The sequence below is a fragment of the Medicago truncatula genome, chromosome 4, assembly GCF_003473485.1.
Source record: "Medicago truncatula cultivar Jemalong A17 chromosome 4, MtrunA17r5.0-ANR, whole genome shotgun sequence".
Classification (NCBI taxonomy): domain Eukaryota; kingdom Viridiplantae; phylum Streptophyta; class Magnoliopsida; order Fabales; family Fabaceae; genus Medicago; species Medicago truncatula.
In genome coordinates, this window is record NC_053045.1 from 46,540,805 (window position 1) to 46,566,753 (window position 25,949).

Here is a 25,949-nt window from a genome sequence, read left to right on the forward strand (position 1 = left end):
AAGTTGTTATAAGATGTTTTGGGAATGGTTTAAGGTACCTAGATGATAATAAAGATGAATGGTGGAAGTTTTAGGTTAGAAAGATGAATAGGGAGCTTAGAATTGGAGTTTGAGTGAGAAAATAGCATTTTTCCCGAGAGCACCTAATTTTCACTCGCCTCGAGTTCGCCTTGAACTCGCCATGGCGAGCTAGTGTTTTTGTGAACTCGCCATGGCGAGCAGATGTGCTCGCGAGGCGAGCTACTCAGTTCCTGTATGTTGAATTTCGTGCTTGATTGGTAGTACCTTAATGTTGTTGTATTGAGCATAGTTTCATGTAATTATGCATTATTGTGGTTGTTTTGATTTCTGGATTGATGATTGCTGATGATGAATGAAATGTATGCAAAGTAATGAATCATACATGTTGTTTAAGTTGAGTCACATGGAGTTGCATTGCATGGTCAGTTGTATGTAGATATACACAAGTAGGTCCATTGCATATGCATAAAACAGCGGTGAGGGCTTCGGTCCTGGAGTACTAGTTGCTCAACAGCGGTGAGGGCTTCGGTCCTGATGAATGCTTTAACCATTCAAAAGCGGTGAGGGCCTCGGTCCTGATTGGTACCACATGCATTATTGCATTTCATTTAAGAAGTCTAAGATGGTGTCTTAGCAGTGGTCATGTCATTTGCATGAGTCTTAGTGGTTATTCAGTTGTTATCTGATAAGGTGAATTTGGTGTTGAATAGGTGATATATACATATATATGATATTCAGGATGATTATGGTGTGTTGTTGATGTTGTTGATGCTTGTGACTTATACCTTCATATGTTTACAAGATAATGTGTTGTTGATTAGGGTGTTAGATTCAATGGTTGATTTTAATATCTATATTTATTGTTGTGAATCTCACCCCTTCTGCTTGAAAATGTTGCCCTTCCTATGGGTAACTTGCAGGTGATCCTGAGTAGTAGGTGGTGGCTCAAAGTCGTGTCTAGGGCTCTGATACGTGGGATGGGATTTATCTTTATTGTTAATGTTGCTTTTCCTTTCCATGTATCAAATTTTGGAACTTGTGGTGTTGAGCCTTTTTATTATCTTTCGAACAATGTTGATGAATTATGCTAAGGCCTTTAATGCCGTAGGATGTTGTTGGATTGAAAACTATTCCGCTGCTATGTTTTCAAATTTTATCAAGTGGTTTGATTAAATAGTTTTATTTTCTATTTAAGAATTTTGAAATTGCAATGTAGCATACCCGTTTGGTGAAATACTCTGATGTTTATTGTTATTTATTTACTTTTGGGTAACGGGGTGTTACAAACACCAAATCACACCAAACAATATTGTAGCTAGGCACCGGCTCCCGATCTCGAAGCAAAACTAACCGGCCCACCGGAGTACCAGCACACAATAAGTATGACAAAACATCATGATAAGCGGTGGTGCAAGCAACAAAAAGATCAAAAGGAAAAGGCTCGGCACAAAGGGACTCGCATTCTCCCAACACCTTAAACACCTTAAACCCAAAAAAAACGCAAAACAAGAGTTAGTGACGACGAACAAGGATCCGAGTAACAGAGGCAGCCTCTACAGAAATCACCTCCAACAAACATCCACCTCCTCACCTAAACAACACCAACCACCCCCTTATAAAGCTCTCGTCCACAAACCGTTCTGACACCAAAACCGAATCCCAAAAAACCAAGATCACCCCGCCAAACCTCACCCCGACAGCCCCACGATCCCCCACACAAAACCACCACCACCACCTCAACCGAAAACCCCCACCACCATGCAACACCAGCACCACCACACAAACAGAAAACAACAGCGGAATAGAAAAAATAACGAACACACAGTGACCTCAAGAGGGTCTGCTACCAAACAAGCAAAAACTGAAGCACCAGGCCCACCGGCGCGAACAACCACAACCACCACGATCCTTACGACGACAAACGATTCGGGAGTTCGTTGAAGGAGGATTAATCATGAATGAAAGAGATGTCGTTACACCTGCAGTCGCTGGACACAAATCACACATATCGGCACCACACATCCCCCCTCCACACCACATATCCGTCACCACTTCTGACCACCCCGTCACCACATACGCTCAAAACCGAACACCCACCAATAGTTGACACACCTTCAGCCGCCGAAAACGGACACAAAACGACATCACACATCACCACCACCACCCAACACCAAACCTTTATAAGCACTTTGTATGCCTTCAATAACTTATTGGCAGCTGGTCCAGACCCATGTATTCCACAACTATTGTGCGCGTGTGTAACTATATCACCACCCTACACCAAACCACCAAACCTCCATAACCCATACTACCTCTCAAACACAACAACCAACACAAAATAACAACAACACCACAAAAGAACTCACGGCTGATAAATGGGTTAGAGGTTTCTTACATGGCAGATTTGATGAAGGAGGATTTCAAAGTCCAAATCTAACATCAAAGCTTAAGCAAAACCGAATTCGTGAAAGATTCAAACCAGATCTGCTACGAAGAACAGTGAAAAGAGGGATAGAAGATGCAATCAAAACGGCTGAGTCGGCGGCGGAACTACCGATGCTGGAGACACCGGTAGAACTGAGGGTGGTGCGGGGGGCCAACGCCGCTCATCACACCACCAAGGACGGTCACTACATTTTGGAAACTACGATTTGGATACGGTGGGTAAGGGACTTGTGGTGTTTTCCTAGAGAAAGATCAGAGAAAGTTTTTAGAGAGTAGATGTCAATTTTTGTTGCAATTGAAGGAAAGAAAGAGAGAAAGAAAATAAAGTGAATAGAAGAGAAAATTAGACGATTATTTAATTGTTTTTTTAGGGGATTAGTTAATTGTTTTGTATGAGAAAAAATAAAATAAAATGATGATACATAGAAAATAAGTGTTAGTATCCTAAAACTTTTCATATGTTGAAATGTTAGTCCAAGTTTTCACGATACAAGGATTTCGTTGAAGAGAAATGGAAGCCCTTTTTGGCTCAAGGATGGGGTGAGCATGTCTTGAAGGAGAAACTCAAAATGATCTTACTTACTTAAAATCAAAGGTAGTCTGATTAGAGTTAATCCCTAACCCTAATTGCAGCAAGGGCCCACTTTATGCTTAACCTCCTTCCACTAATCCCTTTTTTGACGCCTTGCACAATTTGCTCTAATCACCTAACTGCCTATACTAAATGATAATGTGTTAGGGACCCACGATGTATTAGCAAGCAAACAGGTCTTTAATTACTCTACCATCCATGAAATGCTTAGGAAAAAATGCAGCCGTTTTTTTATGTGTAACCAATGCAAACTATTTGCATGCCCTAGGCATCATTCAATGCCATCCAATTGAAGATGTCTTGAAACACTCCAAACACCTCAAATTAACGAGCCTTTGTGCTATTATGGTCTCCAATGTGCTTACTATATAAACAACCATCCTTTGTTATGGTTAGCCATGCCTTCAACATTTAACCATTCCAGTTGTCTGTATTCATTTGTCTAAGTAAGTTTTGGTCCATAACTTTTTGAGACTCTCGAGTTTGGACAATTTCATCATGTTTGCCAGGGACCAAGAAGCATGTACCGTTGGATCTCTTTTATGCTCATGCAGTACAGGTACTATATTTCATCTATTAATGGCTTCTACACCTTCTTTTATTATTAGTTAATATAAAATATGTGATAAAGTCACGCATTTTTATTTTTGTGTAATTTAAACTCCACATTTATCATAATTATTCCAATTCCATGATTAACATTCCAGTTCCATGATTAACAACGTATCAGATAGATTGTATATTGAAGTTATTATTTTTATGTTTTAGTGAAAGGGAATGTTGCCGGGATACTTTTCTGCCCCATCGATGTTGGTCCTTCGTACAAAGCTACCTCTATCCAAGAGTGCTGGCGGTTCTAGATATGTCTTCAATATGGATCAATATTTCTGGAAGAATTGATTTTTTTTATGCTGGATGTTTTTTGCTGTTGTTGTTGGACTCTTGATTATGCTTCATTTTTTTTTTTTTTGCAGTTTTATTATGTTGAGCAACTTTTGAACTTATGAAGTTGATCTTTGATCTACTTCCAAGTTTTGGTTTAAGAATTTCCATTTTGTATCCATGTTTTGTTGAATCAATCCAATGTTTAATAAATGGTTTATCTAGCCTTATATGTTAGTCATGGAATTATGAATTTGTTTTACATATTACCCTTCTTGATATATTCATCTCAACAGTTTACTTTGCCTATTACACATTTTTGTAGTTCTCCTATTTGTGTGCTCAATGTAATAGTGTACTAACATGACATAGGCATGTACATTGATTACACACCTTTGAGACCTACAACTATGAGACATCATTTAATTATGTGTTATATTATGTCTCTGCCTGTTCAATTCTACCCACGTCTAACTTGACCCCTAGGAAACCCCTTTAAATATTGGTCAAAAGGTTTATATACCCAGGTTATCATTGTCTCCTTCTGATAAAAATTTGTCTGTCAAGTTTCAAAGACGACATTTTCATTTGCTAAGATTATAAATAAGAGTCAAAGACAATCACTTAAGCATGTTGGAGTTTATTTTACCTCAAACAGTTTTTTCTCATGGGCAACTATATGTTGCATTGTCAAGAGTTACATCAAGAATGGCTTGAAGATATTGGTCGTTGATGATGAAGAGAAAAATAGTTGTGTCACATCTAATGTAGTTTATAAAGAGGTTTTTCAAAATGTACCTTAAGCCTTTAATGAACTATTAAACTTTCTTATATGTCAATTCATGTCTGTAGCTCTGATCAATGATACATAATATCCTATAATGATATATTTTTTAAATTGCTTAAGTTGATTGTACTTGAAATATATTGATCAATAGTCCATAACAGACTCGCGCAATAGCGCGGGTCAAGAGTTTAGTTAAAGGTAGCCTTCAGGAGTAGCATGGGTCACATGGTAGAAATGTTGTTGGTAGATTAAAAGAGGCAAATGAGCGTCTTCTTACTCTTGATAAAAAAGGTGAAGAAGATGGGCCAGTTAAAGGTGAGAGGAAGGAAATGCGCTCTATTTCGTCACAAATGTTTTTTTTTATCTAGGATTAATTGTAGTATACAATGGCAAAATACGAAATTATTGTGGCTCAAAGAGGGTGATGCTAATTAAAATTCTTCCATCATTTGATGTCTAGCAAAAAACGAAGTAACACCATTATTAGTATGGTGTAAATGGTGAAAGGGTAGAAGGTGTTAAAAATATGTGGGAAGTTATTTTTAATCATTTTGACCGTCATTTCATATCAGTTTTATTGGAGATATGGAATGGAAAATTTCCATTTCAAGATGATTAGTGCGCATTGCAGCTTAGTTAGAGAACCCTTTTTTCAAAGGATGAAGTGAAGGGGACAATTTGAGATTGTGGTAGTTTCTAGAGTCCTGATCCAGATAGTGTCAACTTTGTCTTCATTATGAAATTTTTGGTGGTTATCAAAGATGATTTTATGCGATTTCTATTTGAATTTCATTTTAATATTAAGTTGGTGAGAGGTTCTAATTACACTTTTATATCTTTGATCTATATAGTAGTTGATAGCCCAATACGTTATTTGATTTCCATCCAATCTCATTGTTGGTGTAACACTAGATGCCAATAATTTAATAGAGCTTGGTACTTGACAGATTATTTTATTAATAATGATAACATACTTATTTATTATATTTATTTTTCTAAAGTAATAAAGTTACTAGAATAGTAGTTAGTCCGTTCAATGAAATATTAAGTAATGACTTAATTGTGAGACCTTATTGAATATAAGAACACTATTATTAAAGTATTTATAGTCAAATTTTATTGTGAACTATGATAGCATTAAAGTATATAGATTAGAGTTCGCAAAAAATGTTGTTGAAAATTCAGATTTTTTTTGGTCAAAGAAAGTTCAAATTTTAACTCATGTGATTCGTAGGCCAAAGCCATCGTAATAAAGGTCGCCCAAAATTGTATGGATGAGGAGCTCAATTCAATTGAAAGAAACAAGGCTCTTTTTTTAAGGAAAAAAAAAAAAAAACACTGCCTATAGAAAGAAGACCAATTGTTGTAGAGTGGGTCTACAAAATTAAAATGAAGCCTAATGGTAATGGTAAGATTGCACAGTATATATGGTCAGACTTGCGGCCAAAGGCTTCCTATCCTACATAGGCACAATATGAAGTGTTTGCTTCAATTGCAAGAATTAAGAAACGAATTCTTATTAGTTGGTAAAAGAGTACAATACACCTTATATAGAGTTCATGGAGGTGTAGGATAGTTATGGTACAAATGATGTATTCTATGCTAACTAACTAATTGGATAACTTGTTACACAAGTTATCTCTATAGAAGCAACTAACTAGCTTGTAGATCTTCATGGTGCAATAATCATTCTCTAAAAAAATAGTCTTTCAAAAAATGTGAAAGATTTCTCCATTTTTTTTTATATTTCTCATCCCCCAAAGCCCTCGCTTCCTCTCCCCTCCCCTCCAAACTTCCAAACAAACCCTTAGTATTTTGTTGGTTTGACACTGATTTGCTTCAGAAGAAAAAACATAGTCGACAGCCTTTTTGACAAATAACTTATCAAATGCTCAGAAGGTCTTTTGTTCAGGCTTTAGATGTTAATTTAATTTATCTTCATAATCATTAGCTTCTGTGTAGCCTCTTAATGATTAATGATTAAGCATCACAAATTGTTGGATTTACCAATTTTCATATGGTCACCTTGAGGAGCGAGTGAATCTCAACGGTACAAGAATTAAGAAATTTTAATTAAGGAGAAGTGCTTAAAAGTTGGCCAAGAAGTTTGATGTGTTTTTTGCTACTTTGCCTAACTGTTTGAGTGATGGAAAAAAAATCCAGAAGCGGTGCTGTTAGGAGAAACTTTGCTTGAGGAGCATATGTTATTTTGCTCATTTCAATACTTATGAGGACAAATTTAGGTGAAACATTAATAGTGTTAGAACCATTTAAATTTGTTTTTGCCTGAAAACATTGTTCTTAACAAGGTATCAAATTTTTCAAGATCAATCATTCATGTTTCACTCAACAAAGAGATTATCTAAGATAGTTAACATGTCACAACATTATATCATAGTCTCTAATTTCTATAACTGAGCTATCAACGGTTTTTAGCAGTTTCATTCAACAATAAGATTTTAAATAGTTGGTTAATAGTAATAACTCAAAAAACTAACCAATGATGAGAAAGGGAAGGAAGAAAGGGTTGCAAATAAAGGTGGAAAGGGGGAAATTTCTATCACATCCTCATCATGATGTAATCAAACTCTCCCTTGATAAAATTTACACTTAATGAATACCAATATATTGTAATATGATAGAATCAGGCCGTTCCAATAAAATTGGAGGCTCGACTCTTATATTAAAAATGGCCCCTAATAAAAATAATTAAAGATAATTTAAATAATTGCAAATTAACAATAAGCATTATTTTGATTTTAATTTGTTTTTGTTGAATTTTTGTTGGTGATAGACACTACTAAAAAAACAAAAATTAGTGAGGGAAAACGTAAAATCCCTCTCTAACTCCGTCACTAAATTTTGCGACCAAAGAATTTGTGAGGAATTTCATTTTTTCCGTCAATAATTTCCCTCGCTAATTTTGCTTTTTCTAGTAGTGAGATGTGTGGGTTTGATCTAACTTGTCCATTTACTCTTTACTTTTGTCAAATAATAAGTGTTTGATTTAGACCTACATAACAAAAGAAAATATTATCCTACATCCCAACAATTATACTCATACCCCTACAAATAATTGAACCCCCATAAATTGGAGGCTCGGCTCCGTAGAGCTCCTTGCTCATGGCAAGGAACGGCCCTGGATAGAATATCTTACCTTTTCCTATCTTCTGTAATCAAACTCATCAAATGGGCCTTAAGTGTACAAGAAAGAGAGAAAATGAAATTCAATGAATTAAAAAAAATAAAAATAAAAAAAATATATATAATATATATATATATATATATATATATATATATATATATATATATATATATATATATATATATATATAGTTGAGTCTGTTGATTTATTAGCTGATTATATCTTAAATTATCATTATTTTCTTTATTTTATTTGGAATAGGAGAAACTTATGAATCTGTAGATTTTCGCTGTTATAGTTAGTTGGTTGTCGGGCTTGCTTCCATTGGACATGGAGTTGGTCAAGGCACAACTACAGGGAAAGCTACGGAAGGGATTGCATCCAGCCCGTAGCAGATGATAAACGATGGGATAGAAAACTTATTAATGCAAACTTTAAAGTCTCCTACTGCCTCCATGGTTTTTGGTGACTGTGTTTGCACTATTGTCAGTGATCCTAAACGCTGCCAAGCTTGCATGACGAAACCAACAAAACAAAAAAAAAAAGGTTAGAAACAAGCAAAAACAAACATGTAGTTCATATGATTTGTGCCTAGCATGGGCATTAAATAATTGAGACTCAATCCTAGACACAAAAAACTCGTGATATGGTCATATCAAGTTTTTACAAGAGAGGCATCCAAATCGAGGGTGTCAATGTGTATGTTTTATAACAAATCTTAACTGTTTAAGCCAATATTGATATCCATGTAGCTTATTTAATGTTGATCAAGAATAGAAGTGAACAAAAAACTAATTGGTAGAAAGTCGTAAGAGCTCTCTCTCTCTCTCTATCTTCTTCATAGAAATGTAAAATATACAAGTGAAAACAATGTTAATTTTCATTTTTTAGCAGGCTCATATGCAGAGATAATTCGCCATAACAGACACACCAACTCAAAGGCGAACTAGTTAATTCAAGGTTGCTCCATGTCCCATCATTATACGGAAAGGCTTTGCATTTATATATTGTTTATCCCCTTCATAGAGGCTGACGGGATGGAAACCAGGCTTAGCTTGGGGGGAGATCAAGCAATCTGGACAAGCTCGTTATTTATTCCTGATGTCCTATGTGAGTTTCAAGCAACGTTGGTTCTCATGACGATGTTATAATAAGGTCGTGTGATAGACAAGAACTGCAGCAAGGAAATGGTTAAAATTTAACAGTGCTGTAGTTTTGGCTTGGTGTTTGTCAGGGATCATGCGAGTGTGTTTATGGCTGGGAAAACAGACATGTTAATAGCAGAAGTCGCAGGACTTGACTCTTTAGGAGCGGAGTTTCTATCTGTTAGAGAAGGGCTTTTATTTGTTTGGAAATTGAGTTACTAAGAAGTTTGTTTGGAAAGTCATGATAGTGAACAACGCCCTTTGAATAGGCAATGTAGACTTTTCTTCTAGTGAACTTTTATTAAGAGACATCATTATGTAACTATGTATGCCTTTTGGTTTGATGAACGGGACTGAGGGTACACTCTTAGATCAACATAGTTTCAAATGCTTTAGTCAATGTTGCTATTTCCAATAGCTCGCCTCAGGCATGGATCGAAGTTCCTCTTGAAACAGTTTTGAGCATGTTACATTTTGAATTATTCTAGTTAAAAATCTAAAAGGGATTGAATTAACATTAAAAACAGGATGCAGAAGCATAAATAAGCACTAAGAACATGCAAAATAGAAAGCAAAGAAAAATAATGGATTTACACAGCCTGTATTTTGTTTGCATCTCTACTAAACTAGCTAAGGACATCCATATATTTTTAAATTCTGAAAGGCTTTGACGACAATCCATATGTTGGGGTAATGTCAAGTTTGGACAAATCAGCAATTATAAGTGTCTCAAGTGATGTTAGATTTACCAACCATTCTAGCAATGCCATTAAGCTCGAACAATTTGAAAGGCCCATGTATGTCAAAGTTTTACCACATCTTCTAAGCCAACCAGGTAATAATGCCAAATTGGTTAATTTGTCAAATTGAAAATCGTTCAAGTTTCAAGGAAGAGTTTTCATTCTCTTCTCCTTCATCCTCAAAACTAATCACCTCTGCACAAGCCTCGATAGTCAGTCTCTTTAAAGCAGTCAAGTGCCTCAAATCACTTGGAAGGAAGACCAAATTATCACAATTTCACAAAATTAAATTTGTAGATATTTCAAGTTTCCAATATGAAAGACAAATCAGTGATTTTTGTGGTAATCCACAAAATCCTAAGGATTATCAATTAAGAATAAGAAATTTCGACCACTAATGTTATTATACAACCCAAAAATCAGAGATAAAATAGTGTCTTGCTTTTATCAAGCAATAGGACATCAATTGAGTGATCACATTTTGGATGTCAAGTCTCCAACACTTTCTTCCCCTTCTGCTTCCGAATTTTACTTGTCTTAGCTGTCTGCTTCCGAACTTTAGTTGCCTTGGCTGCCTGCTTTGCAGCAGCTTTACTCTGTCGATATTCAGCAAGGAGAACACGACAATCCTCCAAAATAATCGTCTGCTGGTTTATAGATTAATTAATATTAAAGAATTCAAATATGAACAAAGAAACTAAAATTGTGAAACTTGAATCAAAAGCATTGCTAAAAACTTGCCTTGATTTCAATTAAATGCTGAGGAAAATTGTTGGGCTCCTTCAACTCCTTTTCCAGTGAGGAAATCATAAGCTTGTATTGTGACAATTCGTAATCCTGTTGGTATAAAGAGTGATATTAAAGAGCTAGCTAGTATATGCACAGAGAATCAGAAGCAAGCATGGCTACAGGCCCGAGAAAAACTTGCCTTTGAATTTGCCAAAAGAGTTCCGGACAATGGATTTACTCCCCTTCCGATTGGGTAGCCGGCGTACGTTGGATTACAATAAACCATTTTTGCTTGTGTGAGATGTGATTGGGGAGAGAGACTTGTCTGCACAGATATGCGAGAACAAAGCTGATATTATGTTGTTACATCCTTAATGCTTAATTATTGGATCAATATGAGAAATGAGTATATAAGACAAAAAGCATTGAATTGGCAAATTAAAACATAAAAAGGAGAGAAAATAAGTTTAATTATTCCATCACAGAACCAAAAAAAAAATCCCCAATTCATACGGTTTAAACCCTAGCCCCCAAATCCGAGAAATCGAATGAATTTTTAGAGCAATCAATAACAGAACAGATTCAAATAACCCTAGACAAGAAACATTGAATAAGAAAATTAAAACGCTAACCCCCAAATCCAATAAGATTCGATGAATTTTTCCAGTAATCAATCACAAAAACAGATTGAAAATTAACAACTAGAAATGAAAGAGAAAGAGAAAGAAGATGAATCAACATACATACCTAACTGCAGCGAAAGAATGAAAATTGAAGAAACTGCAACGCGAGCGAGAGAATGAAAATAGGAGAAACTGCAACGCGAGCGCGAGAATGAAAAAACGGTTGAAGAAACTGCGAGCGCGATAATGAAAAACGAGAAAGAAAGAAATAATATAATAATGAAAATAATAGGACATATAAATAAGAAATTGCTCGCTCCAAACTGAAATGACAATTTTATCCCTGCATGACAACAACATTTTCTTTCATTTTTCCAACTTCTCAAAATACAAATTTTGCCCCTTCAAGTGCGATTTTCATCATTCTTACGTCCTTCAAAGCCAATTTCTCCCGCAATATCAAGTAAATGATGATTATCGCACTTCATTGCATTTTTTGTTTGAAATTTTAGATTTGTTGAAGAAATTTGACATTTTTAGAAATTTGGCTTGCATGTTAGTTATTAAGATTGTTAGTGATGAATTAAGTTAGGAATTGTAGTTTAGATGTTGTTTAGAGTGAAATGTGGTAGTTTTAGGATTTTGAAATTGTTTGATTTTAAGTTGATTGAAATATGGACTCTAGGTGTTTGTTAAAATGTCTCAATGAATTTTCTTATGAGTTTTTCAATGTTAATGATGAAATTAGTTTGAAATATGTTTGTTAATGTTGATTATAGTTAGTTTGACTGCAATGTGGTAGTTTTACAGATTGAAATGACATTGTCGAAATTTAAGTGTTGTTGTTGAATTGTTAGAAATGACACAATGTCTGCATGAAAATGTCTCATTGATTTTTTGCTTTTTTAAATGTTGTGCATATATGTCTAGAGGCTTGACAAAGTTAGGTTAGTGAGGCAACAGTTCTCTACTACTAGTGCACGGAGGGAGAAGGAAGCAGTACGCCCTCCTTTGGCTGGTCGAGGGAGAGGGGGCACGAGACTTAGTAGGGTTGATGTTGCGGGGCCCATCGTCGCAGACATGGTATGGAGGATGACGGCTATCCAGTGGAGTCTTATGAGTTGTCGCTTTTACCAGACTTCGGTAAACACGTGGCATGCAAGTTTTGGAGCGATAAAGCAGTGAGTATAATTGCTTTATTTAATTTACTAATATGTTACTAATCATTGTACTCATTATTTTTACTTAGAATATTTCATGTTTATTTTACTTATTTATTTTTTTAACGGCGTTTGTTAGAATACATGACATTTTTTTTACTTACAATATTCCATGTTTATTTTACTTAATTAATTGTTTTTCTTTTGTATTTCAATTGCAAGTGGAGCACAAGATGAGCGGTGTCTCGCACGAGAAGAAACTTAAGCTTGAAAGCTTGACACTTCCGTTGCCGGTAGATGATAATCGTTGGTTCTAGGACCCGGTGAATGCTTCCAGTCTTACCTCCCTCCTTAAGACTGGGTACAAAAGCATTTCTCACGGGCTAGTTTGTGCTTTAATTGATAGATGGCATGAGGAGACCAGCAGCTTCCATCTGCCTGTTGGGGAGATTATCGTCACACTAGACGATGTGGCGTGTCTTTTAGACATCCCCATTGCTGGAAGGCTCATTGAGGAGGATGAGTTATCTCATGACCGGGGCGTAGAGCTGATGGAGAATGAGCCACTGTTTACGGTGGAGGATGCGGTAGAGCAGGTGGATAAACATTCGGGTGCGGATGTCAGCTACACCGCTTTGAAACAGTGTTATGAGGAGTTGTTGAATAGGTGTAACCAATTGGTGGGGGGATTTATCAGAAGAGGAGGAGGAGGAGGAGGAGTGGAGTCGTGTTAGGTCTGCCTGTGTTTAGGTGTTTTTGTTGCTCTTTGCCTGGCTAAACTCTTTTTCCCGGCAAGAACAGCAAAACCATTAATCTGATATGGCTGCTTGCGATTCAGAATTTGGATGAGTTAGGTGAATGGTCATGGGGCGGGATGATACTTGCTTTCTTGTATGAGAAGTTTTCTCTTACCTCTAGCTCACATGTTGGCTTCGTTGGTGGTTACATGATCTTGCTTGTTGTAATATATATATATATATATATATATATATATTTTTAAGTTAATTGTAAATGTATAGTTTTTTGAATGATACTTGTGTGTTGATATAAATTTGTCTCTTTGTGTTTGCAGGGATGAGTTTTTGCTCACTTCAGACATCTCGTTCCGAGGAGGAGATATGAAGATTACGATCGGACGGACCCGTATGTGGGTAGATGGAAACCTCCCAGGGGGTTTTCTGATGCTAGACAATTCAGAGGCTTGATGGATTCGATGGAGCATTGTCATGTCATCTGGAGGCCGTACGATCATGATGAGTCAATTATTAGTGTTTTTTTTTTTATATAATATTTAAGTTTATTTTATTTAGATTCAATATGTTTTTTTTTCCTTTTAGAGCTATTTTACTTCAATTGCAAGTTATTTTATTTCATGAACAAATATTCAAAAGATTGAGTCTTGGAGCAAAAGAAAGGAGAATTGGAGCTGATTCATGCCAAAAATATTAAGATCTTATACAAAAATATCTTGTGCAAAGAATTGGAAGATCTTGTGCCAAAATATAGCATAGGCGCGCCCCATATTGCCCTTTTGTTGCTTTTGCTTCTTCGACAAGCTGCTTATTTTAGTATTTTTAAACTAGAGCCCATGTTTTCTTGTGCAACACTTTAGTGTTTTAAATCTTGGGGCTCAAGTCAATGTTAGACTATAAATAGAGCAGTCATCTAGTTTGTAAATCATCTTTTGTTATTGGAAATAATAAGTGACAATTGTTTCTTTGAATAAAAGTTCATCCTTATTTCCTTGTTATTTATTTTATGTTCTTCTTCTTCTTCTTCTTCTTCTCTATGTCTACAATGAACGTGAGTGATTAGACTCTTCTTGTCTTGTGATTGTTGGATGAGTCTGATGACCTAATCATAATCAAACTAAGCCTCGAACCTAATTTTATGTAAACTATTTTCTAATCTAATTTCACCGTTTTTATAATGAATTAACAAGTATCAAACTCATAAAGCGACAACGGAGGGTTGGTACTTGTTAATTCATCATCACAAATATCAAAGTGAAGCATCGAAAGAAGAAGTTTTGATATTGAAACAAGTGAAATTAGACAAGGATTGCGAAACATGGGAATAGTCTAGCAAACCCTGAGACAAATAAAGTTTCGTTCTTCAAGGATTCCAATACCAATAAACCATGAGAATAGACTTGGTTGCTAGAGGAACACGCTCACTGAAACCGAAAGAAGATGTGATAGGCTTAAGAGAAACTTGTCTTTAGAAAGTGGGTCCAACATTAAGTTCTAGGTTTAAGGTTTGGTTTATGAAGGGTTTGTCATCAAGATGAACCAATAATCCTAAGAAGCCTTTTTATTATTATTTTCTAAACCATTAAAAATCACAACTTTATAATTTAACTTTCTTCTAATCCTTATTGAAAGTTAATTGAATTCATAACTTCATGTCGGAACGATATCTTTTATTGCTACACCGGTAAATCGTGCACTTACGGATTTACTACATCAAAGCACCGACGAGACGTGACGCCTTTTCAGGACGTATGTTGGTACTCCGGATGGATCATGGACGACAAAGAAAGGATGGCGCGTCATTTATCGGAGCGGGTTCTGAGGCAGTACAACTATGTTCAGACCGTTCCCAGACCTCCTATGTCGATTGGGCCTCTTGAGCCAGCAGAGGTGGTTACTACCTTCTTGGAGTTTGCTCTCCATGTCCTTACCCAGCAGAAGAGGGGTGAGCCGGTCCTAGAGGACAAAGATTGAATGCATTCAAATGGGTGCATTGAATGGTTTTACCGTGTATCCCATCGTCTTATCATCGGCCCTGCTCCCGTTCCAGAGTACACAGTTCCCAGACCTGTCTACCAGGAGGTTATTGTTGAGCAAGAGTGGGCCAGACATCCTCCCGACCCATTCCAGATCATCGGCAACATCAGAGCCAGACTGGCGCATGCAATGGAGATTCCTGAGGAGGTTTCAAATCCAAATTTTTCAGCATTTTAGAGGACATCCGGTCCGATTATGTCGTGTTTGACGAGGTGCCGGCTCCGCGGAGGAGGAGTAGGAGTCCATGGGAGCAGAAGTAGGGTCTTTTTTTTATGACTTTTGTACCTTTGTAGTTATTTTATGACATTTTGGTTGTAATATATTTACATTTGCGCACTTGCGCTTATTTATGACATTTTAGTTAATTTTCGTTAATATTGTGTATCTAAATTATGAATGAATGAATGCATGATTTAATGAATTGTTGAATGAATGTTCTCTAAATTGTGAGTTTTTGTTGAATGAATGAATGGTTGTACCTATGTATGAACGAAGGAATGGAGGAAATCAAGGAACAAGCACTACTGTCTATTCTGGTACTGAGCACAGAAGCTACGTGAGTCAACTCACGTAGAACCTGTAATCAACGTGAGTTAACTCACACGCAAAGATTAACACTAGTGTGACTTAACTCACGCAGCGTGAGTTAAGTCACACAAAATTTACATTTGCGTGAGTTAACTCACGCATGTTTTTTTCTTTCGGGAGCGAGCAATTTCTATTGGGTAAAGAGCATAATTTTATAAATAATAACGGAAATAGTTAGTTATTGGGCTGAATGACATTTTGAAGCCCAAACCCGATCCTCTCTCTATCACCATCTATATTTTTTTAATTTATTTATTTGTGTTGCATTATTTAATGTTATTATTTTATAATGTTTTATTTCTCTGTTTTTTTATTTATTAATTGTTATGGTTGAACATCTGAATGATAATTTTGGTTGAGTCAAAACTAAATATGGTTGAGTCTTGCTATTGTCTTTCCTAAATTTATTACTTTAGTGTGTCAGTTTCATATTTCTCACAATGTGAAATTCAAGACAGGTTACAATGTTAAATCTAAGGATGCAAAAAAAGAAAAAAAAGATTCCAAAGATAAGGATGCTAACGATGAGGATGCCAAAGAGGTGAAGTCGATGGAGTTGCTGACACTATCATGCAAGCATTTGAAAATGTGGTTGAATATACTTCCAATGAATTCTATGTTGAAGTTGTAGTGCAATTATGAGAGTTGTTTATGAACTTCTCAAAGATCCTTAACTATGTCGAAGGTACAATTTTTTTTTTTTTGAACAAGCCAAAATGAGATATATATTATAAACAAAAAGTTTTGCTCTCTAGCACAAGGAGTGCATTAAGAAGCAAAACAAAGTTACAACAAAATAACAACCTGTCCGAAACTAAAAAGAAGTGAAAGAGCAACCTCAGCCTATCCCTAAACAAACAAGGGGATGCTGCCACCATAAATGATAACCGAAAACACACTTTTTTAGCTTTCAACCACCGAAGAGAATATAACTTAACCTTTTCCAATAGTTGTACCATCGTATTGGCTTTGTTTGCAAAAAGTCTTTGATTCCTTTCATTCCAAATAACTCAGATGCAACATAGCCAAATCAAATGTAGAAAAGATCGATGAGGAGCATAACCACCTGAAGAGTAAATAAATTGATGGAAATGATCTGTAACCTGATGAGGATCCACTGAATAAACACCAATCCAGGACTTTACAAGATGCCAAAGATTGCCAAAAAAATTACAATGAATTATTAGATGATCTATTGTTTCTTGTTGACCACAACCTGAAATGCACTGTTGATTTTCATTCGAAATAACACCTCGACGCACCAAGTTGTCCTTTGTCGGCCATCTATGCGCATGAGACGCCAAGCACAAATAGAGACTTTTAAAGGGACATTCTTGTGCCATGGTGCACTCGAAGCGACATCATCATCCTGTATCTTCTGCCTCACAAGCATTTGATACGCTCCACGAACCGTGAAACCAACTATTGTGTCTGGTCGCCAAAGTCACGCATCTGGCTCAGATTCCTGCAAAGTAATGTTAGCCAGCAAATTCCTAATCTCCGCCACTAATTCCTCCTCCCAGGCAAACAAACGACGTCGCCACCTCCAAGCCTCCCCATTCTCTCCCCAACCTAAGGCGTGCATAGCCCCCACCGTCAAACCCTGATGAACTGATAGCTCAAAAAGTCTCCTATATCTCTCCATCAATGACTCGTTCCCCACCCAACAATCGGACCAAAAATAAGTGTTAAGACCGTTACCAAGACGTTTTATAATATTAGCTTCAAACCAACTTTCTCCTTCAACACCTATCCTCTCTCGAATTTTAACAATTTCCTTCCACCACGCCGACCCTAACCTACCACCATCTCTAAGCCGCCCTCTCTCCTCGCCATAACGGGACAATAAAACTCTAAACCACAACCCGTCTCTATCCACTGAGCACCTCCAACACCATTTAGCAGAAGAGCAATGTTAAACTCTTTCAATCTCCTTACCCCCAAACAACCAACCTCCTTACTCATACAAACAGAATTCCAGTCAACCCAGGCAATTTTTCTATTATCCTTCGAAGGAAAAAAAATTATGAGGGCATGGACGAACCATATCTTGCATCTTGGCAAAACAACCGTTAACCGAGTTTATTTTCAAGGAAAAACCAATTTTTTTTTAAGAAATTTTCGTTTTTGTTTGGCCTATTAGGGGGGTAAATAAAAAAAATAAAAATTTAAAGGGGGTGAATCAAAATAAAAATTTTACAGTGGAAAAAACAAAAAATGACCTATATTATAGGGGGTAAAGACCTATTAACCCTTTTAAATATATGGCTAGGTTTACAATCACATACAATGGACCTCCCGTCATTTGCCATACATGGAAACTCACGTTGAGGGCGAGGTCGAAACATGATTGGAATTTATAAAGTATATAATATAATAGATCACAGAATACATTGAATGAGTAGTTAACAACATCTAATCTTAACACCGTTTTTGTATCATATATTTTCATCATTTTTACAAATTGTTACTTAAACAAAAATTTTAACTTGGATTTAGAGTATTGTGATTTTCAATGGTCAAAACTATATACAGCTCCCTATGGATTCCATACAATTATATTTGATAAAACCGGCATACTTACTCTTGTAAGAAGATGGAATGGTCCTCTTATCATTTATGTGATTTTAATTTTATAAATTCTAACATCTAGCTATTTTGTTACTTGAGGACGAACAACAATTTAAGTTTGGGGTAGCGATGACTTCTCATCGTATGATATTTTTCTATGTTATCGAGTCTTGTCTTGTCATTGGAGAACTTTCTAGAGATTTTAGAGTGAGTTACTCATAATTTGGAAAAAGCTTTGTATTGTTTTGATTTGCACTGTTGTAATTCGCTTTCTCCCCTAACTAGACAACTACATAGATGTTTTTACTCTTTTTTAATATAAATCATGTAATTCGACAAACCAAAACATCTTGTGGAAGTTAAGAAAGCTAGAGGATCAAGTAGTGAAGATTTGAAGACAAAACAACTTAAGGGATTTCTTTCCCAATCCCAAACTCATATCAAGGATGAAAAACACATGAAGAATGATAAAAAAAATAAAAATAAAAAAAATAAAAACAAATGATTTTGCATTTGCTTCATGCGCCTTGTGCACAATGAATCTTACTTACAGAGAAGGAAAAGCTTGATCATTAAATTCGACAAACATAATGTGCACATTTTATTCTACACAATGAGTCCTTAGATTATCACCACGGCACACACATGACATGACATGAAACAATACACTAACGTGAGCTGATGACAATATGGTACAACTGAAGTGTTAAGTGTTAACTGCAACTTGCCAACTTCCATTGAATTTTCAAATCACTAGATTTTGCTGAAAAAGTAAACTAGTAACCCTTGAAGGCATTGAGCCTATTTCGAGTCCTCCAATCCAAAGTATTTTTAAAATGAACTCCTCTAGTGATAATCATGACTCACATTATCAATTAAGTTAACAAGGTATTGCAGTATATATGTGAATATTTCTCCAAGACTAGTTTACCCTCTTAAAAATATTGATTACACAACCGAGAATATGATTAAAAAAATGCTGCGAATCTGCAATGCCACCGTAAAAAATAAGCGTAGCATTAAACAACACATTACGCATGATCATTACAAAACGCCCTAAACTGCCAGTAGTATTGCAGATATAGTAATAGTATATGTGGCATTGTCCCCGTGAGCATGGCTCAGTTGGCAGGGACATGCATTGTTATATGCAGGGACTGAAGTTCGAACTCCGAACACCTCTCTAACCACTAGACTACTTAAAAAAAATAATATATGTGGCATTCGATTTAGGACAAGCACATTGGTGTTTGAAGAGCCTATGGCTTGGGTATAAGCTGAAGAAACTTTAAGCACTCCAAAGTTTTTCAGAAGAGAGATTAGTTTTACCTTAAAATTTTAAATTATAAAAGTTAAGGGAAAAGTCTACTGCTAATATTACTTTATGATACTTTTTAGGCTTAAATATGATTTTCGTCCCTGTAATTTGGGTTCGTTTTGATTTTCGTCCCTGTAAAAAAAAAAGTTTGAAAAACATTCCTGTAAATTTTTTTTTGTTTGAAGAAGGTCCCTGGACCCACATTTTTTATGATATGGCATGGGTTTTGCCACGTGGCGCTGACGTGGCAGTCCACGTAATTAAAAAATTAAAATTATTTTTAAAGTTTTGAATTTTTTTTTTTTAATTAAAAAAATATGAAAATAAATTCAAAAATCATTTAAAAAATAAAAAAAAAACTGTTAAAATTAAATTTTCGACCATTAATTTTTTTTTAATTAGAAAATTATATTTTTTTCTTCATATTTTAAAAAAATTAAAAAAATCAATTCATTTTTTTTCAGAAATTTCAGATTTTATAATTTTTAAAAAAAATAAAAATTGTAAATTATATGATAAAAATTATTTTAATTTTTTTATATTTTAAAATTTTAAAAACAATTTTAAAAATTTTAAAATTATTTTTAAAAATTTAATATTATGTGGCATGCTACGTCAGCGCCACGTGGCATAAGTTGTACAGTCAGCAACTGCCAAGTAGCAAAAACCATGCCACTTCAACGTTTTAGTGGGGCAAGGGACCTTTTTCAAACAAATTTTTTTTTACAGGGATGTAATTCAAAGTTTTTTTTTTACAAGGACGAAATTCAAAACCGATCCAAATTACAGGGACTAATATCATATTTAAGTCTACTTTTTATTTATTTATTTTGGTTTCAACTTTCTAATACTTTTTTACCGAGTATTCTTAGCTATAATAAACATGATTGCAATACTTGTGTATTCATTTTTATTTATTATATGAAAAATACAAAAGATATGTATGATACACTATATTCTATCATTAAGACTAATTTGTGTAACGCGCCTTATTATCTACGAAACACAGACATAACACAGCTAATGTCCAAAATATAGGACACCATAAACATATATTTGCATATTTAATAACATTACAAAATCTAAATTGAGGATTAAGATTAATATATCAACCTTTTAAAAAGCAATAATTACAACCGTAGAAAAAGAATATTAAGTGGAACCATTTACAATGCAATCGTTATATAAATATTCCTAATATAAGATTTTTTTTTTAAGAAAATTCTAATATAGGATGAATCGTGTATTTTATAACAACTTATTAATCCTATGACAATGAGTCTCACAAAAAACGAAAGAGGGGTGTTGGAATAGAATTGTTTCTATTAAGTTTGTTTTTGCCTCTACATAGGCTCTAGCTTGCTCGGCATGCATTTCCTGTTTGTTTACCTGCTGCCAGGATGGCCACAGGTATTTTGCCGACTGGCATTGGAAGTTACACTCGGTGTAGGTTATCCCCAACCTAAGTGGATGATAAGGAAGTCTATAAGTACCGTAAACCAAACTCTTCGGTTCAATCAATTTCATTCAATCAAAATACACGAATTGAGATAGCCATTTTACCATTAGTCTCAAAATGGTAAAAGATCTAATCCAAGGTTAGGAGTGACCGAGGAGAGTCTGATCAAGAGTATGTGTTGACTTAGTATCTTGACGTGTGTCTAATAAGCGTGCAAGTAAAAAAAATGGATATCGTTAAGAGGTCTGAAAGGTGGTGGGTGCATGTAACATGTCTGACATGCCGACAAGGCACTTTGAAGAGGTGTTTGTGCTTCATAGTTATTATCAAGCCTGAAATTGAAAACTTACAACATGGGATGTTTAATAGCGTTATAATATTAATCAGGAACATTGAACAAGGGAAGAACTGACTGTTCACATTTTCAAATCCACAAGTAATGAAAATGCAAAGAATATTAAGGACTCAATTTATATCTATAGAATATACATCTAGCCAATGAATTTCTTTGATGTATATATATATAACTTTAACTCTGGCCAAACATCCATGAGCAAGGGCTTGCTTAAAAATTGATTAAGTTGCAGTTATTGTGGCCTGGCTTGCAAGTTGCAACTATGGCTGCCGTTGCTGCAACAACAAATACTGGCCAGTATATTCTATCTGCAAAACTAGAGATAATCAAGATTCAAGAGACATTCAGAAACAAATTTGCATCATTCTGAAAATGCTACATAAAATTAAGCAGAAAAGCAAACAAGTCCAAAGGAAATTATTCAAAGACTGGACGCAGACATTTGCATCAGAAGCAATATACAGCAGCCGTTTAACTCGAGCAATTAAGATGTAAGTTGTTGATTCATGAAGGAAAAAAAGCACAAAAAAGTTTTAACAGATCTAGGGAAAAAAGAGAGAAGCAATCATTAGGTTTTCTATTCTGAATGCAGCAATATACTTGCTGATTACAAGAATATTTTCGAATTCTACAGGTATATCAGAAATAAAGATTTCAATTCAATCTAGAGTAAAATGTTTAACTAACCTGGAACAGAACAATAAAAAGCATCTATTGAATGACTCAAGTTATTCATATGGTAAGAAACTTGTCCAAATCAACCAAGTAAGAAGGAAGACAAGTTTTCCAAGTACGATACTGATATCAAATTTTTCCAGTTGCTCCCTCATATTGTTGCTCAGTCTTTTAGTATCAAGTAATATATAATGTCATTCAAAATCCTTCCAACAAGTTATATTGCACAACATTGTGCTTGTTTAATCATCCTGTAAATATTTTTCCATTTGCTATCACAGTTTGGTAAATCTGCACAAATGTGCGCACATAATAACATTCAAAAGCATATACTTTGATAGATAAACTTACTATGGTGAACAGCGAGCAAGTCGGCATTCATGAATATATTAAAATGGGAACAATAAATTGGTTTCAAGAGAAGACATGCCTGATATAGCTGGGGTAAAAATTCCATCTCCAATAACCATGCAGGTGCCTGCAAGGACAAGAATAAGAATCGTATGGCACTTCTATAATTCATGTTCCATCATCAATTTTTTAGTTTTTGCAACAAATGACCTTTCATGGAAGGTATACTGACTATACATCGTATTTTTCTGTCATTACCCACTGGGATCCACGTCTTGTATATGTCTGGGTGGTCATGCCCACTTAAGGGTAAGTAGTAACTGCCTAAATTTGGGGGCACAAAACCACTCAGCTATTATATAAAAACACACAATGGAGGTATCTATTAGTGAGCATTATCAAGCCGTCTTGGGACCATCAGAGGTATTAGGCAGAGCATCAATTATGAGTGTTCATTCTAAATTTTTGCTGGACCGAGAAGGAACAATAAATGAGAAGGGAATTTGATATGAAAACCTAAGCTGTTATTGTAAAAGGGTCGTGAAAAATGAGAAGGAAATTGATTGACTGAAGAGCCATAGCAAGAACTTAATCATAATATCTCTTACTTGCAAGCACTGCAGGATCAAGAACAAGTTCCACAATGGAAGTTGATGAATAAATATTACCAATAATCTCCACAAGAACATACCCCATTTTTGAAATGGTGAAACCTACTTGAATCTCGCACAATAATTTCTAAGTTTTTAATCTCTGATATGTACTTTATTGCAACATGACAGTCACTGCAAACCCGCAAGTTTTTCATCACTCTTATTGGCTCTCCCTTTGGGATGGTCATCAAAGCAAAAGCAATAGCTAATTTCTCACTGTGATGTGTCAAGTTGTATTCTTTTTCCTCGTTGTCCATGTCATGTAAGACAGAGCTAATATCAGGCACATAGCCCTGCATCTTCATTTCTGAAGTTAACTCTTCAAGGTACTGATTAATCTCCACAAACTTTGGGTGGCTTTTATCACCCGTATGGAACTGGTGAACCTGATTCTTCACTTCTACCCAACTTACGCCTGGCTCTTTCTTCACCATCTTGTCTTTCATGGCTCTCCTCACCTCAGAAACATTCTGCCACCTTTTGGCTGAAGCATGAATACCAGCAATTAGAACGTACGAAGCTGGGTCTTGAGGATCAATCCTAAGAACTTCTTCAGCAACCCTTCTTGCCATTTCTTCATTCTTGTGGATTTTACATGCAGATAACAATGTTTTCCATATAATAGCATCCGCGCTTACAGGCATGGATCGTATCATAGTCTCTGCCTCCTCTAAACAACCAGACCTGCCTAGTAGGTCAACTACACAAGTATAGTGTTCTAGTCTCGCCTTGAGTCCATACTTCTCTACCATCATGTCAAAGAAATCAAGCCCTTTATCCTTCAGTCCACAATGACTACAAGCATATAGCAAACTCAAGAAAGTAACTTCATTTCCCGCCAAATTCTCCTTCTCCATATCATTGAATAGCTTGATAGCTTTTTCACATTGACCGTGAAAACCATAAGCAGCAATCATTGAACTCCATAATACAACATCTCGTTCTTCGCATTCCAAAAAAGCTTTAATGGAATCTTGCAAACTTCCACATTTAGAGTACATACTGACCAATGAACTAATTACAGAAACTACAGAGCTAGCTCCTGCTTTGATTACTTCAGCGTGAATCTGCTTTCCTTGACAAAGGGTGGCTAACTCCGAACATGAACTGATCACACTCACAAAAGTAATCTTATCCGGTCTATATCCTGCCATTTTCATCATACAGTAATGATCCAGAACCCCCTCAAAGCACCTATTTTGAGCTTTTCCAGCCATGAGTGTATTCCAAGCAACCAAATTACAATTCGGCATCCATTTGATAATCCTCTCCCCATTACACAAGCTTCCAGCTTTCATATACATGTGTGCCAACGAGCATCCAACAACTGAATTAAACTCAAACCCACATTTTGCAACATAAGCATGAACCTGTTCCCCTACAAACAAAGCTCTCAAATGCGCACATCCCCTAAGCACACTACCAAACGAATACTCATCCGGCACAAACCCCAACACATTCATCCTCGAAAACAACAACAACGCCTCCTCGTTCAATCCAAACTTAACCAACCCAGTAACCATTGCATTCCACGTCGCAACATTTCTCTCAGTCATTTCATCAAACAGATTCTTAGCATTCTCAATATTACCCATTTCAAGATAAGCCTTGATCATGATATTACACGACATATAATTCCTCCTCGGCATTCTATCGAACAGTTTAACAGCATTATTAAGTTCACCAAATTTTGAGTAAAAGTTAAGAAGATGATTTGAAATGAACTTATCTGAGGAACACCCAGAAGTGAAAATCAAAGAATGAAGTTGTTTTCCTAAAGAAACAGAGTTTGTGGGAATACATGATTGTATGAGAATTGAGAACAAACGAGGTTCTGTCCATATATCACAGAGGAAACTTTCAAAGGCTTTTTTGATGTGCCCTTTGGAACACAATGTGGTAATTTGTTGTTTGGTATCTGAAAAGCTGTCATTTTGTGAATGGGTTTTGAAGGAAATTGAGGAGAATGAAGATTTTGAGTTTTCAAAAATGGCGGGAACAGGAACACAATAGAATGTGGTACGAGGTAAGAGAAACCTGGCCATGAATGAAAAATGTAACATGGTTTACCTTTCAGAAAAATAAACTCGGTTTAGTCCTTGATAAAATTTGTAAAACCTAAGTTTACCTTTGAGAAAAATAAAGATCATAGTTAATATCTAAGAAGTAGTTGCATATCACAATATTAGTCGTTTAAGGTTTTGAACGATTATTACAAAAACGGTTAATTCCGTTGTTTTCAATGGTAAAATTAGTAGCATTTACTAAAACACTTTTATTAATCGTAGTTAGTAAAGTAGTTAAGTTGGATGAAATTTAATAAATATGGGTACAATAGTGGAAAAAAAAAAATGATGCTTTGGTATTGTTAAGTGAGAATTATTTTGAGAAAAAAAAAATGTTAAAGACGTGGGAAATACATTCTTTAACATTTGTTTGATTGATGAAGAAAAGATAGATAGAAAGAAAATAAAGTGAATAGAAGAGAAAATTAAACGATTATCTAATTTTTTTTAGGGGGATTAGTTAATTGTTTGGAATTTTGGGTGGTTATCAAAGATAATTTTATGCGATTTCTATCCGAATTTCAAGAATTTATTGATAGGCCAAAAAGTTATTTGATTTTCGTCTAATCTATGTGTTGGTTGGTGTAACACTAGAGACCAGTAATTTTATTAGAACTTGGTACTTAACAAATTATTTATTAATGATGATAAGAAATTTATTTATTATGTTTATTTTTCCAAAGTAATAAAGTTAGTAGAATAGTTAGTCTGGTGTCACTGCCTATAGAAAGAAGACCAAAATTAAAATGAAGCCTAATGTAATGGTAATGGTAATGGTAATGGTAAGATTGCACAGTATAAGGTTAGTCTGGATTTTGATGAAGTGTTTGCTTCAGTTGCAAGAATTGAGACAGC

The 25,949-nt window shown here is 35.4% G+C and overlaps 2 protein-coding genes across 3 annotated transcripts; both read right to left on the bottom strand.

The window, feature by feature from the left end:
* Positions 1 to 9,582: 9,582 nt before the first annotated feature.
* LOC25493410 (uncharacterized) lies at positions 9,583 to 11,378 on the bottom strand. Its single transcript, XM_024781247.2, has 4 exons — positions 11,234 to 11,378; positions 10,686 to 10,811; positions 10,499 to 10,594; positions 9,583 to 10,401 (listed from the first exon to the last, which is right to left on the bottom strand). The coding sequence occupies exons 2-4, from the start codon at positions 10,770 to 10,772 to the stop codon at positions 10,246 to 10,248; spliced, it is 339 nt and encodes a 112-aa protein (XP_024637015.1). The 5' UTR covers positions 10,773 to 10,811; positions 11,234 to 11,378; the 3' UTR covers positions 9,583 to 10,245.
* Positions 11,379 to 21,300: 9,922 nt separating this feature from the next.
* Positions 21,301 to 25,152, bottom strand: LOC25493411 (pentatricopeptide repeat-containing protein At2g41080). 2 transcript variants are annotated; one of them, XM_024781518.2, is made up of 2 exons: positions 22,037 to 25,152; positions 21,301 to 21,657 (listed from the first exon to the last, which is right to left on the bottom strand). In XM_024781518.2, exon 1 carries the CDS (start codon positions 25,089 to 25,091, stop codon positions 23,040 to 23,042), a length of 2,052 nt encoding a protein of 683 aa, XP_024637286.2. In that variant the 5' UTR covers positions 25,092 to 25,152; the 3' UTR covers positions 21,301 to 21,657; positions 22,037 to 23,039. The 2 variants fall into 2 exon arrangements, with proteins under 2 accessions (XP_024637286.2, XP_024637287.2); XM_024781519.2 differs by having other exon boundaries at positions 21,301 to 21,665.
* Positions 25,153 to 25,949: the final 797 nt, after the last annotated feature.

What these genes read in the sequence shown, in the direction of transcription:
- LOC25493410 (XM_024781247.2), bottom strand. Translation starts at nt 10,772, where the DNA reads ATGGTTTATTGTAATCCAACGTACGCCGGCTACCCAATCGGAAGGGGA. An exon ending in CTCTTTTGGCAAATTCAAAG is followed by an intron (nt 10,595 to 10,685) that starts GCAAGTTTTTCT and finishes TTATACCAACAG; the next exon opens with GATTACGAATTGTCACAATA. An exon ending in AGCATTTAATTGAAATCAAG is followed by an intron (nt 10,402 to 10,498) that starts GCAAGTTTTTAG and finishes ATAAACCAGCAG; the next exon opens with ACGATTATTTTGGAGGATTG.
- LOC25493411 (XM_024781518.2), bottom strand. Translation starts at nt 25,091, where the DNA reads ATGTTACATTTTTCATTCATGGCCAGGTTTCTCTTACCTCGTACCACA.